The sequence below is a fragment of the Rhamphochromis sp. 'chilingali' genome (genome assembly GCF_963969265.1).
Source record: "Rhamphochromis sp. 'chilingali' genome assembly, chromosome: 2".
Lineage (NCBI taxonomy): Eukaryota > Metazoa > Chordata > Actinopteri > Cichliformes > Cichlidae > Rhamphochromis > Rhamphochromis sp. 'chilingali'.
Genome location: NC_137930.1, coordinates 45,532,021 through 45,548,385, shown reverse-complemented (window position 1 = coordinate 45,548,385; position 16,365 = coordinate 45,532,021). Strand labels below are relative to the sequence as shown.

Sequence of the window (16,365 nt, the reverse complement as noted above, 5' to 3'; positions counted from 1 at the left end):
CAGATACATGGAAACATGCGCCGTATTAGAAATGATTTTACAAAGAGAGCTTTTTTTTTTCTCTTTGTGAACCCCTCTCGTGAAAGGCCAATGCATTACGTAGCTGAACTGTAGAAAACACATAATTTCCCTGGTTTGTTGCACAGCATTGGCGACATGCCTGCTTCCACTGCATCAATATTTCAGCCTTCGCTTCCGCTCATCAGTGATGGCATGTTGAGTCAGATGTTTGAATTTAAGAGTCTTAGATCATTTCGCATGGGCTGAGAGAAAGGTTAAAAAAGGGAAGGGAAGGCATAACAGACATGCTATTATTTCTATCCTTACTCTCAGCTTAATACCATAAAAATGTGACTGCAAAATCTTAGTACATACAATAAACAGATGAAAGATTCTGTGGCCTTTGTGTGTAGGAGCTCTAAAACTGGGCCTTTCTATGAGTTATGACATTCTTATTAAAGGATGCCAGGAAGCCTGAGTTTAACATTACAGCCCTGAATAACAGTCTTCCACTGCTAAGTAGGGATTAATCTCCTGAGTGTTAAAGAGATGAATGACAGTGTCCAAATAGATGATATAGGCACTTTTCTCCTCTTGTGTGAAGTATTCAAGTTCAGGGTGAAGCTCTGATCAGTTGATGGCATATTTGAATAATTTATGCTTTGATAAAATATGTAATTGTACTTCTAAATTATTAATTTGAGGGGACAGAGTAATGATTTTTCATGAGATCATCATTATCACGCGTTATCATTCGGTTTCTGTGTGGTCGTCAATCTCAAAAGGGTTCAGAGGCCCAAGGACCTCTAATCTGCTGCTTATGAGTTGTGTGTGAGTTATGTGGGCACCGCTCCCCAGTCAGTGATGACCTTTTGAACTTCCTATTAGGATTAGGTCAAACTGCTCAGTGTTTACCAGGATACACAAGAATTCTTGCAACATAAAAGGTCTGCAGGGAATTCCACAAACAGTCCATTTCAAATGAGAGCTGTTGTGCCTTAAAGGGCCAAGCATGTGACCCCTAGATCATAGGTTAGACAAATAAAGCTTAATGGCAGACGATAGGAGCAAGAATGTCAGCTTTGAAACCACTTTGTTCAGGACAGTTCAAACGACTGCTTTTTAAGCCTTTGTTTTCCTCTTATGATCTAGTTGTTTGTTCTTTTCTCTGGTCATCAGCTTCTGAAAGTACGATCTGTTTTGAATTAAGTTGTTTTTTTTTTTCTAAAAATGTGGTTCAGTAAAATTTTATATTCAATTTGTTAATTCATAAAAAACATTAAACTGGCAAATACCAGCTTTGAATTAGCTTCAGCTAAAGTACACTGTATTTGAATAATAATAATGAATAGTTTTTAAAATATACACAATTATGCAAATATAGCAAGTTCTCTGTTGAATAATTTTTTATTTTCATTTTTTAACTGAGACTAGAGAAATATAGGCCACACATGCACAATAAAACATGCTTCACTTTAGTAATAACTCATTGCTGAATAGAAGTGTTTGTTGAGCTGTCATGTGAAATGCTGTGGTTAAACTTGGCTTCGTTTCTGTATCTCATGACCTCCTTTGAGGGCAGGCAGTCTAAGCTGACAGAGGCTGAGAACCAGGGAAAGCCTGCAACACAAACTGCACATGCTTCTGACTGAGGACCAACTAACACGTTATGTTAGTGCTGTCTGAAGACAAGCCTAGAAATTTCCAAAGCAAGAACCCAGATTTACATGGTCATTACTGTTAGGATGTGATAGTGGACTATTGACTAACCACCAGGGTGAGAGGCAGAGTAGGGTAAAGTGTTGACCATCAGCCACTGAGCCCTGTTCACATGATGATCCTGGAACAGATATGTTCAAGATACATCCAGCTTACAAACATACAATTGAATATGGTTAAATCAAGCTCAAATTAAATATACTATTTTTTCAGAAATGACTCTCAAAATGTACATTTATATGTGCACAAAATAAGTATTACCATGACAATTTGTGTTTTCAGCAAGTTACAAGCTAGAACTAAGTTTATCCAGAACAAATGTACAGCCTTAGATTAATACAGTTTGTTTTTTCCAGAAGTTTCAAACGCTCCTTGTAATTGAAATGTGATATGTAAACATGGAAGGAAAAATTAAGACTTCACCAAACTTTGCACCACGTTTTTTGGCCCATCAGCAAGAGTGACAAGACAGGGACTTATATCCAGATTTTAGCGTTAAATTAAAATGCTATAATAGTGTAGGAAAATGGGTTTTAAGGCTGTAGTTTTAGAGTTCAACATAGAGTTGTTTGTTTTCTGTAAGCAATAAACAGTTAAACAGCAACTATTACATTAAAGAAAGATATGTGAACTTTTATTCAGTTTTCCTCTGCTTCCTGAGCACTGATGACAGCAGAGTTCATTTCACACAGTCTATTGTTGCTGCCATTGGTGTCAAGCCCTGGCGGGTTACGCAACCCACATACATCCAACTGTTTGACTGGCAGAACGGATGTGGCGGCTCCTCTTAGCCAGGTCTTGGCATTCTCCTGTTACTGAGTGTGCAGGCAGACAGGTCCTTGTGTGTATCCCTTACACTTGTTTAGGCAGGCAGGAAGTTCCTGTTGACATGAATGAACTGGCCTTTCAATAATTCAGGAGGAGCTTAGGGGAGAATGGCTGTCTCTCTCTGACGGCCATTAGCTCAGCAACTGTCTTGCTTAGGCTGGCCTGGAGAGTCTGTGTGCATGTCTCATTAAGAGAAAGAAAGAGGATGAGGAAACAGTGTTTGTTTTATGTTAAGTGGTTGCATTACAGTGTGTGTGTGTGTGTGTGTGTGTGTGTGTGTGTGTGTGTGTGCGCGCGCGCACGCACGGATAATGGTGTAGATGTGTCTCTTCTTAACATCCCTATGTGAACCATAAAATAAAGTAAGAGTAAACAACAGTTAAAAATATGCATATACATAATTTTATCTTTGCCAGTCCCACCTTATGTCTCCTTGAAATGGAAACATGCAAGTACTCTGACCTAGACTTCCATGGAGCAATCCAAAAATAGCACGATCTGGAGGAGCACAAGAACACAACACTTAAGAACTGAAATCGAGTAAGGGTTTTATATTTTATGGCAGCCCGTTCTCACTCCCGAGGCGTAACATGTCGACGTTTTGTCACGTCCCGCGGCGTTCCTGAGGAACGCGAAAGGAGACCTTCGGCGTTCTTATGGTACGCGGCGGGCTATGGCTGGAATCCAGTGCAATGACGCTCCCGTGGTAATAGACGTTCCAGCCCTGTATTCCAGCCCTAAACCTAACCTTATCCCTAGCCCTAACCATAACCTTATTCCTAAACTTAACCAGGACTATAATGATGTTAAATAGCGTGTTTCTAAGCGATTTGAAGAAAAAGAGCGAACATGTGTAGATGGAGTCCAGACGGTTCTCATATTTCCTCTTTTTTCCGAGGTCGTTATTTAGGAACGTGGTGGGTAGCCGAAAACGTAATATGTTGACGATTTGTCACCTAGCGTAAAATGTTAGGCTTTGGGAGTGAGAACAACGTGTTGTTTATGGATATGGCTCACATGACTGGACCTACATGTTTCTAATGACCCTAGGTTTGTCCACTTGCTTGTTCCTTATGACATTCGACTTAATAATAATAAACTTTATTTATAAAGCACACTAAAAAACCAAGGGTATACCAAGGTGCTTGACAAAGAAAGAAAAAGAAAAAGGAGATGGGAGGGGAAAGACAAAGGACCTGGCACGTATCAATTATAAAACCATGACAATCATAATACATAAAAGTAGTTAACAAAGCATAATGGATAAAAATGTATCTACGCACACCAAATATTAGCTAGGTGGAAAAGCAAGATTAAATAAATAAGACTTCAGCCATGATTTAAACAATGGCATAGAGTCGGATGCCCGGATAGCAACAGGAAGATTGTTCCATAAGACTGGGGCAGCTACAGCAAACGCACGGTCGCCGTGGACTTCAGCCGAGAACGAGGTTGCTCCAGAAGAAGTTGGGTAGCAGATCTAAGTGCTCTGACAAGAGTGTGTAACCTAAAAAGCTCATTGAGGTAGCGCGGCGCCAAATTATTGATAATTTTGTACGTGAAAAGTAGTATTTTAAATTGAATACGGTATTTAACTGGCAGCCAGTGCAAGCCAGCAAGAACAGAAGTGATGGAGGAAAATTTCCTGCTACCTGTCAAAAGGCGTGCCACTGCATTCTGGACAGTCTGCAATCTAAGGAGAAGGGAGGAGGAAAGGCCAATGTAAAGAGAGTTGCAGTAGTCCAACCTGGAAGTCACGAATGCATGAATAAGTTTTTCCAGGTCAATATGCGAACTATAGCACTTAACCTTAGAAATGAGGCGCAGCTGATTAAAACTAGACCTCACTACGGCAGAGACTTGCTTGTCAAATTTAAATGAGCTATCCAGTAATATGCCCTGGCATAATCAGAAGAGGAGCTAGCAAAAGGCATCAGAGCAGCACACAATTGGTCGCAAGGGATTTTACTATTGAACACCACAATCTCCATTTTCTTTTCGTTCAGGACAAGAGAATTACTCTTGAACCAATCTTTAACCTCACGCATGCATTCACGAAAATAGTGAAAAGACATAGCAAGATCATCAGTAATCTCAAAATAAATCTGTATATCATCAGCATAGCAATGAAAGGCAATATTATTGTCAGGGCTCTGTGTGCGGGCAGGCAGAGATGAGGATCCAAATGCAGGACTCGAACACAGAATTGAAACTCAAAAAAACCTCAGCTTTATTGCTGGCAGAAAAACATGGAGTGAGGATGGAACACTGAGACCAAGGACACACAGGCATAATTCTGAGGGTACGACGCGACACTGAGCATGGGAAAACACAGGGCTTATATACACAGGGTAGTAACGGGGAATCGGCAACAGGAGGGAGACACAGCTGGGAGAGATCAGGGCTAACGAGACGGGGGAGCTAAGCTGCACACACTAACATAAGACAAAGACTTTCACAATAAAACAGGAAACATGAATTACTAAACAAGCATGCAGACTTTACACTGAGAGACAGACAGATGGCACATGGAATCTGAACTAAACTAAACGTGAGATATAACTGAGAACAAATCCTTAAGCACGGATAAACAGAAACAAGAAATAATAATCATCATCATCACTACGAGAAGAAAACAATCCATGAAGCAGAAATAAACCAAAACATAATAAACTCAAAATACTGGGTCCAACGGACCCAGTACCGTGACAGTACCCCCCCTCTAAGGGCTGGCTCCCGACAGCCCCAAACAAAAAAAGCACAACAAAGCACCAGGCCAGGGCGGGCGGAGGGGGTCCAGGATGGAGGGACAGGCCCAAGCAAAAAAAAAAAAAAAAAAAAAAAAACACAAAAACAAGGAGCACCAGAGTCCAAAAAACGCAGGAAAGCATATCAAAAACAAAACGAAACCAGAGCTCACCAAGAGTCTACAAAAAGTCCAGGGGGCCGACCGTGCACACGGCAACGGTGGCGACGTGCGAACAGTTCTGGAGGCCAACCGTGCGGACGGCAACGGCGGCGAGGAAGCAGTTCTGGGGGCCGACCGTGCGGATGGCAACGGCGGCGGGAATGCAAGCCTGGAGGCCGGCCACGCGGAAGGCAGTGGCGGCAACAGAAGTCCGGAGGGCGGCCACGGTGGTGATGATGCCCAACAAGCGGCCTGGCAGATGACCGACAATGTGGAGGTGGTAGGAGGGGACCCGAAGGCTGCGTGGCCCCTGCAGCCCCAGGCGAAGCGGAGGTTGGATCAGATGAGGCAGAGGCTGAAGCCGAAGCTGGGCCAGGCGACGCTGAAGCGAATGCGGAGGCTGAACCAGGTGAGGCTGATGCAGAGGCGGGGCCAAACGAAGCTGGTGATGCGGGAGCTGGACCAGACGAGGATGAGGACGCGGGAGCTGGACCAGACGACGCTGAAGCGGATGTGGAGGCTGGACCCGGCGAAGCTGAAGGCGGAGGCTGGACCCGGCGAGGGTGGAGACACGGAGGCTGGACCAGGCGAGGGTGGAGACACGGAGGCTGGACCAGGCGAGGGTGGAGACACGGAGGCTGGACCAGGCGAGGGTGGAGACACGGAGGCTGGACCAGACGAAGCAGCTGATGAGGATGCTGAAGCTGGGCCAGGCGAAGCAGCTGATGAGGATGCTGACACGGAGGCTGGGCCAGGCGAAGCAGGTGATGAGGATGCTGACACGGAGGCTGGACCAGACGAGGGTGGAGACACGGAGGCTGGACCAGACGAGGGTGGAGACACGGAGGCTGGACCAGACGAAGCAGGTGATGAGGATGCTGACACGGAAGCTGGGCCAGGCGAAGCAGGTGATGAGGATGCTGACACGGAGGCTGGGCCAGGCGAAGCAGGTGATGAGGATGCTGACACGGAGGCTGGACCAGACGAGGGTGGAGACACGGAGGCTGGACCAGACGAGGGTGGAGACACGGAGGCTGGACCAGACGAGGGTGGAGACACGGAGGCTGGACCAGACGAGGGTGGAGACACGGAGGCTGGACCAGACGAAGCAGGTGATGAGGATGCTGAAGCTGGACCAGACGAAGATGATGATGATGCTGATGATGAGACCGCAGCGGGCGAGGATGATGAGACCGCAGCTGAAGGCTGGACGGGCTCCTCGGGCCCCCCAGCTGACGAGGCAGGCGGCTGGACGGGCTCCTCGGGCCCTCCAGCGAGAACAGTCTCAGGACCAGTGGGCACAGGGGCCCCTGGAACACACAGGACAAAACCAGCAGGCGCACGGGCCTCTGGCAGGGACAGAACAGGACCAGCGGGCGCACGGGCCTCTGGCAGGGACAGAACAGGACCAGCGGGCGCACGGGCCTCTGGCAGGGACAGAACAGGACCAGCGGGCGCACGGGCCTCTGGCAAACACATAGCAGACTTCAGCCGCCCAGAGCATTGACTCTGCTCAGGCAGTGACAGCCGGGTGCAGTCCTCAGCTGGGTTCCTAGCCTCCAGGGGTCCAGAGTAGGCTGAGGGCTGAAACTCAGCCTCTGGGGAGGCCCTGGAGCGCGTCACAGTCTCTGAACTGGCCAGCTTTTTAGGAATGATTACATTATCATGAGGTTTGTTGCTCTGCTTAGAACAAACTGATGAAACACAGTTCCTTTTAGATTGATTTGACTGAGCTTGTTGTACCGGGGTAGCAAGTGACACAGGGTGCAGGGCTAGTGGCTGCTGAACAGGAGGCTGAACTGAGGGTGACTGAAACAACGGTTGGGATGACGACGGTGGTGGAATTGGAGACTGAGCTTGAGGCCGGGCGGCTAACTGAGCTTGAGGCCGGGCGGCTAACTGAGCTTGAGGCCGGGCGGCTAACTGAGCTTGAGGCCGGGCGGCTAACTGAGCTTGAGGCCGGGCGGCTAACTGAGCTTGAGGCCGGGCGGCTAACTGAGCTTGAGGCCGGGCGGCTAACTGAGCTTGAGGCCGGGCGGCTAACTGAGCTTGAGGCCGGGCGGCTAACTGAGCTTGAGGCGAAAGTGGTGGTGGTGGAGTTGGTGTCTGGGCTACAGGTGGCTGCCGAGCAGGGGACACTGGAGACTGAGCTACAGACGGCTGCCGAGCAGGGGACACTGGAGACTGAGCTACAGACGGCTGCCGAGCAGGGGACACTGGAGACTGAGCTACAGACGGCTGCCGAGCAGGGGACACTGGAGACTGAGCTACAGACGGCTGCCGAGCAGGGGACACTGGAGACTGAGCTACAGACGGCTGCCGAGCAGGGGACACTGGAGACTGAGCTACAGACGGCTGCCGAGCAGGGGACACTGGAGACTGAGCTACAGACGGCTGCCGAGCAGGGGACACTGGAGACTGAGCTACAGACGGCTGCCGAGCAGGGGACTGAGCTGAAAGCGGACGGGCAGCTGACTGAATAAACATAGCTCCAGAATAAACAGATCCAGACGGAACAGTCTTAACTCCTGGATCTAAAAAAACATCAGGCGCACAGTCTTCTGAACCAATGGGAAAATAGTCATTCTTAAAACGAAAACTCTTATTTTCCCGAACCGGAGAAACACGAGCTGTAGTGTTCATGTAGCTGGCGTTCGCAGCTTTGGGGGAAACAGTCTGTCTATCCCTTGACAAAAAAGGCGAATGAAGGGAGACTCTGTCACTCACCCTAGGCGGTTGTTTAAGCTGAATCCCAGGCTCCTGCTGGAGCTGTGAGTGCTGGCTGCGTGTTCGCTGCCTCCCTGTTGAAGAGGGAGCGGCGCTGGCGGAATGTGACGAGGGAGGACTCTGCTGTGGCTGCTCCTGCTGTGATGTGGAAATGCTGGGTGAGTCAGGTGGCACGATAATAATCCCTAACATCTTGTAAAAGGCTTGTGCAGGCGTGAGCTGATTGCTTGCAGGCTCGTAGTAATCCTCCCGGGACCGGCTGGAGCGTTTTCTGCGAGACCTGGGCGTCCGCGGGGAGGAAGCAGACGAGTGGGCCGAAGGGTAGGCTGCCAGCGAGGAACGGCAGCACGGAGGCCCTCCAAGCGCTAGCCGAGTCCCGTCAAAACGGGAGCTGCGCTTCCACGGTGAGTCCGCTGGATCCATTACTGGTCGCGTCGTTCTGTCAGGGCTCTGTGTGCGGGCAGGCAGAGATGAGGATCCAAATGCAGGACTCGAACACAGAATTGAAACTCAAAAAAACCTCAGCTTTATTGCTGGCAGAAAAACAAACATGGAGTGAGGATGGAACACTGAGACCAAGGACACACAGGCATAATTCTGAGGGTACGACGCGACACTGAGCATGGGAAAACACAGGGCTTATATACACAGGGTAGTAACGGGGAATCGGCAACAGGAGGGAGACACAGCTGGGAGAGATCAGGGCTAACGAGACGGGGGAGCTAAGCTGCACACACTAACATAAGACAAAGACTTTCACAATAAAACAGGAAACATGAATTACTAAACAAGCATGCAGACTTTACACTGAGAGACAGACAGAATGACACATGGAATCTGAACTAAACTAAACGTGAGATATAACGGAGAACAAATCCTTAAGCACGGATAAACAGAAACAAGAAATAATAATCATCATCATCATCACTACGAGAAGAAAACAATCCATGAAGCAGAAATAAACCAAAACATAATAAACTCAAAATACTGGGTCCAACGGACCCAGAACCGTGACAATTATACTTCTCAAAAATACTTCTCATAAAACCATCATTACATTTTTGTGTTGTCAGCACTAAGCACTCTAGTTAGTTAGTAAGTTACTTAGGAAGGAAAGTAGATAGATAGGTGAGCTAATCTTATGCTAGATTTTCTGGTATTCTTGGGCAACATTTTGCTCTGAAGCTCAAGCCAGCTCTATGTTGTTCATGTTGCATTTTAACTCTGGACTTTTTACAACTTACTTATTTCAAAAATGTTAATTGTAGCACCTTCAATGTGTCAAGAGGCAAAAATGTAGGCTCCTCTATGAGTTGTGTAAGTTAAAGCACATATGAGAATACCCATTCATTTTCCAGGTTGGGTGGATGTTAGCATGGTTCTCACAATAATTTGTGAGAACTACAGTGTACTGAATTATTAAAACTGGCACTTTAAACTTAAGCCTTTTCTTCATAAATCACAATCTGCTGTCACATTTTGTCGACCAAATTATACATCAAACACACCATCATCGCAACAGTGCTATTGTAAATGCTTCTTGTTATCTCAGTAGACTAAACAAGCCAGACTACAAAAACCTGTTTGACCATAAACCCCCAGTGCACAGACTCTCCCCTCCCCTCAGTACAGCATTCACACTACACTGGGCTCCACTCTTCAGCAACTCTTTTGAAGTCATCCCCTGCAGCTCTCCACCATTAGACACCCTTCCATCTGCCAAAGCTACTTCATTATCAACCTACTGCTGCTGCCATAATCGGAAAGAGAACAGCATGCCAGTGTAGGAATGCTGCTTCCTGAACTGAACCCCGCTCATTCCCAGTCCAGCAATTAGCTGTGAGCCCTTACTGACATGAAATATTCCAATAACTTGTTCCTCCTCACCTCTCACAAGATTATTTAGTTTTACAAGATGGCCCACAATTGCACATAGGCTCCAAAGAAAACATTTTGTTTGACTTGTTTTTGATTTTGACCGTGAGTAACCACAAAAGTTAGCCATCTACAATGGCCATTTTCCTAACTGCACCTTGGGTAGTCACCAACTGACCTATAACTCTGTATATTTGTTCATTTACTCACACATGTAAGGCTCATTTGTTGGAAATTCAACTACAGTGGTAACAGAGCATTCGAGTCTGACTTTCAGTTGTATTTCTTGGTGCCAGAGGACATCAAAAAGAAGCTAAATCAAATAAAAAGACCTGAAACCGGATATACTCTGAAGCCTAAAAGACAGTGTACCTTCTGAAACTGGCAATGTTCCTGTGCTCTCTGCTGGGGTGAACTTGTAATATTAAAAGGAAGGCTTTCTTGGAACATACATTTACACACCTGAACCTTTCCCAAATGAAAGTTTTTATTTTCCAATGAATCATCTTGATGTTTCAAGTGAGCACTCCCCCATTAAAGCACACACAACATCTGTTTCTAGACCAAAAAAAGAATTAGTATGCCATTTAGCATTGGCATTCAATATACTGTTCCTGTCTTTTTGTGTTTTATATGAAGGACTGTAAACATACAGATAGCCTGTGGCTTTGTGGTTCCCCTCTCCTCTACCTAATTTAGTTACTTCCTTTCAAAGTGGCAGTAAAATGAGCTGTATTCCTCACTATCCCTCTGGTTTTTTGTAGTGCCAGACAGCAAGATCAAGTTTAGGTCAGCCAGGTTCTTGTTTGCATGTGATTGGGGGGCCTGTTTCTGCTGCTGCTCCAGACGCTTAATGTAAATGTTACACAGATATGTGCTGATTAGTGAATGATCACATGCTGAGATGCTTTGAAGTTGCTTTAAAATGTGAACAGTACACAAGATTTGTATAAGGAAACGATGAGAGTTGATTTTCTATAACTCTATTTTATGAAGCTATAAGGTCAGATATCAAACAGAGTTTAGGTCTACGAGGTCAGTGGTGCTGCAAAATAAAACTTATTATTTGCATATTATAGTTGTAGTACTCAAATAGAATACATTAACTATATTCTTTGAACAATAATTTAACATTTTAAAACAATAATGAATCAGAAAAGGAGAAGCAGGGAATTACAAATAAATATTACAAATATATTGAAATAAACTAAAATTAATACATAAGTAAAATAAATACAATAAATTACTCTGGAGTAGTATCATCACCACAGTGCTGGTTTGACTGTGATGTCATTCAGCACATGGTTCAGCATCAGTTGCTCAAGAATAGGGTCACAGCTCGGTCATCGTGACACTACACTAAAAAGATAAATCAAGTTAGCTGTCACTGTTTGCTGAGAATAACCAACACTCTTTCCTGACTCCACTCTCCTCACCACCTGAACCAAAGTATTGCACCACTTGTCAAGGTTCCGACCTGGACTCAGCAGGTTTATATCAGGCTTGGAGGTAAACACACGTTCATGGAAAGCAGTTATTTTAGATGTAAGCTTGTGGGGGGCAGGCAGAAAGTCCACAGATTTCTCTCTAAAGTGAAAAAAACAAAGATGGTCTGTTACAGAATTCATTTTCTCAGGGAACCTCAGCACTAGAAGTATCTACGCAAAAGAGAAAAGAACCAGTAATTCAAATGAGCAGCGCAAACACAGAAAATGTGAGTCAAACAACACTACCGCAGTAAGTCTGGCATCAACTGAACAAGTCCTTTAGCCTTAAGTAGCAGGGAGGTAACATCCAGTTCCACACAGGTGAGTTAACTGCAGCTTCAACAACAGCTTCCAGGTGCATCAGCCAAGAGGGCGGGAAAGCATTGAGAAACCTAGCCTCTGAAACAAACATGCACAAACACAAACAGGTCAGGGAGACAGACAGAAAATGGCAGGTGAACACAGAAGCTGCCATGTTTTCAAAAACACTTTAAGGATCCATATTTAGAGTATTTTTTGCCGTTTTTACTCACTGAAGCACACAATTGATATTCAAATATGAAAAATCAAAGCACTCTCAAGCGCAGGTAATCAAATCATAAAACTCCTTCAGTGGGAGACTGCGGCACCCACGGCGTGGGACGGAGAGATTTCGCAGGTCTGTCAGACTCCATAATAAAGACTTTAACTGATCAAGCACACACATCCATACATATGCAATAATACTAAGTGCAATAATCCTTTCTGTCATCGTTGTATTTTTACTCAGTTGTATATAGTATTTGTATTCTATTTTTATCTTATTGTATATTTATTTTATTTTATTCTACTGTATATAGTATTTTATTTTATTCTATTCTGTACAGTTGTGTACTGTATTTATTCTTATTGTATTCTAATTTTTGCCTCATAACTTTTGCACTGTCCACTTCCTGCTGTGACAAAACAAATTTCCCACGTGTGGGACTAATAAAGGTTATCTTATCTTATCTTAAAACATAAATGAGACTAGCGCTACTTTTAAAATGTCTACAAATTTAAAAAAAAAAAAGCCCCATCTGACCAATCAGAGGCATGATTTAAAATAGCTTTTGCCTGTGAAACTCTGAAAAAGTTTCCTCTTGCTATATAAGAAATGAACATGTAAATGACAGCTGTGTTGAATTTTTTGATAAAAGTATTCATAAAAATATGCAGCATGAAAGGACTAGAGGGACTGAGAGATGCCTCAGGCTACGTCCACACTAATGCGTTTTTGTTTGAAAACACGTCGTTTCCTCTCCGTTTTGACATCCCGTCCACACTGAAACGGCGTTTTTAAACATGCTCCAGATAGCTTTTCTTCAAATTCTTTAATTCTCACTCCTTTTACTTCTGTGTTACTCGCAGCAACAACTTGACCTCATTGTTAGTCCATTTTAAAACATCGGTGCTTTCCTCTGCATTTTGCTGCAACGTTTCAAAAAGCCGGAAAGTAAATAAGCGCCACACAGAAATGAGGTAGGCTGAAGCTTCTTGCGTTTTACGCATGCGCAGTACTGGAACATAAGCTTTTTCGGCCATTTCAATGTGGATGCACAAGTCTCTGAAAACGACTGAAAACGCTAGTGTGGACTCGGAGCACACGAAACAAAAAAACTAGTATCCATAACTCGAAATTTCGAGTTATTTTTTCAAAATTTCGAGTTAGCTCTGCCAATCAAAAATCTACGTGAATGAGGTCACTTTCTTGTTACCCAGAAGCTTCCGGGTAACAAGGAAATGATGTCATTCATCATTACTGATTGGCAGTGCTAACTCAAAATTTCGAGTTACTTTTCTCAAAATCTTGAGTTAATAAGTCGAAATTTTGAGTTAATAAATCGAAATTTCGAGTTAGTATGTTGAAATTTCGAGAAAGTAACTTGAAATTTCGAGAAAATAACTTGGAATTTTGAGTTATGGATCCTTTTTTTTTTTTTTTTTTAGTGGCGGAAACGGGCTTCCATAGTTTACAGACGAAAACACCTTTTCAAATCTGTCCGAGCTAGTGTGAACGCAGCCTCAGATCTGCAGAAAGTTTCATCACTGTCATGCATCGTCAAAATCCAAAGACCCACAAATACATTTTACTTTACAGTTTACAACTCAACTTGTGCATATATATATAGTATGTGTAAGTCATTTAGCCCTTTAAAATATGGAGTTTAGAGCTGCTGTGCTGATTTATTATTATCACCGTTTGCCCTTTTTAAACTGTTGATTTGGTAAAGCCATTTTTGGAGTTGATATGATGATGAAGAGCTGCTGTACAAACTACTCGATTAGAAACCTTAATTTCTATTAAATAATTAATTTATTTCTTTGCACAAATGATTGGAGGAAAAAGTACATACCCAGCAAAAAAACAAAACAAGTAGTTTTTTTGTTTGAGTTTACAGGAACAGGAGGCGTGATACAGCAGGAAGCATGGCCCCTGAGTCTCAGCAAGTAAGTGCGAATGTGACAAAAGAAGAAGAGACAGGAAGCCACATGCTGCTCCACTTTTCAGAGGAAGAATACTGGCTTACTGTGCATGAGAGGTTGGTGTGAGTGAGCAAGAGTGTGGTCTTCATTTGTCAACACCTCTCTTCCTGACTGTGTCAGGGAACTCAGTGTGATATGGTATCTCCCAACAAACTCACTTCCACCTACACTCCATATATTCCTTGAGGTGAAACCTCTGTTTTCTCTCCAACTATCCTCTTCCACACAGCCAAGAATTTACAGCCTCCAACACTTGAGAGCGAAATGACAGGAACTGTTAAAATATCATTGGCTGTTTTGTGATCCAATGTGCGCCTTGATCCCGGGCTGTTTCTGAAGGGAGTAACATGGAGGAATAAAAACAAGATAAGTACTATTCCGTGTGTGTCTGAGACACTGTTTCCAGCTTTGTAAGAAAGAACATTTATAACCCTGTCACATAAACTTAAATAGGCGAGACTCTATTGAGCTCCTCTCAGCCGTGACAGAGAAACCAGCATCCTTATCTGCCTCCCTAACTCCTTCTGTCTGTCATCTCAAAAGCTGACCTCTTAAACCCCTGGTGACCCCCACCAGTGGCAGACTGAATGAACCATAGGAAATATGTTGCCTCACAGGAAGCCGCTACAACTCCTTGTTGTGTACAGGGGAATGTGATGCTTTTTTTACACCATTTGACCTGGTGCTCTCATCAGCACTGACGTGTTACCTCTGCTAACGTTAGAATATGGGAGCACTGCAACCACTTATGTTATTTCAACGTACACACCCTGTCTTCCTGTTTCACTTGTTTGCCATATTCTTTTCTCTGGAGAAGAATATAGCAAATATTTCAGCCAATTCACTGAGTTGCAAATTATCAGAATATTAAAGTGTATTTATTTGACTTATATTATAGCTAAAGATTTTAATTCCTGGATTGTTGTTGATTTAGAAAATATTTGTACCCCTTCAAATTTTGCTCACTTTTTCATTTAGAAAAAGCTAAATGGAGAAAAGCATTTCTCCCTATCTCTCAATACTTGGTCGTTAAAAAAATGAACAGACTTTTAAATTTCAAAATGTAACCATTTGTAGCCCCTCAGTAGCATTGCTGCTTTGGACCTCTACAGACTTAGACTGGATGACTTATTCAATTCCTTTTGAAAAATCCCTCAAATCTTTTTGGAAAAGATTCAAAAAGATTTGAATTGAAAATCTTTTTGAATCTTTTTCAAACTTTATAGATTGAAAAGATCTCAGCTGTGTATATCAGCCAGGCATTTTCCTGAAGCCACTGCAGTATTGTCTTTGACTATATACTGTGCTGAAAGGTGAATCATCTCCAGTTCTAAAGCTCTATGGAGTTCTCAGTGAACAAGGACAACTTAGGTCCAACTCTAGGATGTGTCGTTGTGACTTTATATTTATTTTATTTTATATTTATTGACTCATTGTGCTTCTGATAGCACAACTTTAGAAATAGATCAAATTTTAAAAAGATCCACTCCCATCAGTAACATTATCCAATTATAAAGCTCTGCAGCTAATAAAAATCCATGACTTTTCATGCTAACAGCAGGTTTTATCCAGGCTGAGTAACACAGGGTAGAATAACCCAATCGTGAAGTATCCAAAGTCAAGCTACCAGCCAATTACCTACCTCTTCATGACATGGAAGCTCCTCTCAGGTTTCACTGCAACCAAGCTGATCAGGCACATGAGTCAATACACAAGCACAGCTCAGAAGGACATTGGGAATAACACTAAAAGGCAAAAACACCAGCCCCTGGTTAATAGAGCAGTACACCAGGACTAAGATCAGGAAAATCAACCTTAGTCCTGCCTGCAATGACTACAAGAAAGCCTCCAGCTCATTGTCCCACACATGGATACTAGAATGCTTGGTACTGTACAAGGCTAACAGTGCATTAATAACATTTATCGGGAACTCAGTGGGACTGTGGAAAACGACATTAGATGGCTGCTCTAAGGCAATCGGACCATCAAGTGCCTGACCAGGATTCCCAGCAATGATATCAAGATATTACTTTGACGAGATAAGTGTGGCCAAATGGTTGCAAAGAGAGGGATGGTGATGTGGAGTGAATGTGTGGAATTGCTAGAAGGCAAAATGGTAGACGTAAAACAGCTACAAGTACCCGAGTTTCCCACAGGCCAATGGGAATCATGATAAAGATGCACAAAGGCCACAGCCAAATACCTCCAGAAGGCAGGCTTGTACTAAGAGGTCAGCTGGTATAAGACCTAACACCTGCATTAACACATATGCCATTTAGCCATCAGATACCCAGATTCAGTTCAATTCAATTTTTG

General features: G+C 43.8%; 1 protein-coding gene across 1 annotated transcript in view; it reads right to left on the bottom strand.

Annotated features, from left to right (window-relative positions):
- The window catches only part of LOC308384378 (uncharacterized protein), a gene marked incomplete at its 3' end in the record, with an annotated part of 40,820 nt that extends 26,272 nt beyond the window's left edge, over positions 1-14,548 (bottom strand). Inside the window, exons 1-5 of the mRNA XM_080862892.1 lie at positions 14,094-14,548; positions 11,791-11,943; positions 6,556-8,632; positions 5,894-6,033; positions 5,592-5,837 (exon numbers count right to left, since the gene is read on the bottom strand). Of these exons, the coding sequence (XP_080719018.1) occupies positions 5,592-5,837; positions 5,894-6,033; positions 6,556-8,605 (2,436 nt within the window). The 5' untranslated portion in view covers positions 8,606-8,632; positions 11,791-11,943; positions 14,094-14,548. The remainder of the gene's footprint in view (positions 1-5,591; positions 5,838-5,893; positions 6,034-6,555; positions 8,633-11,790; positions 11,944-14,093) is intronic.
- Between the last annotated feature and the right edge of the window lie 1,817 nt (positions 14,549-16,365).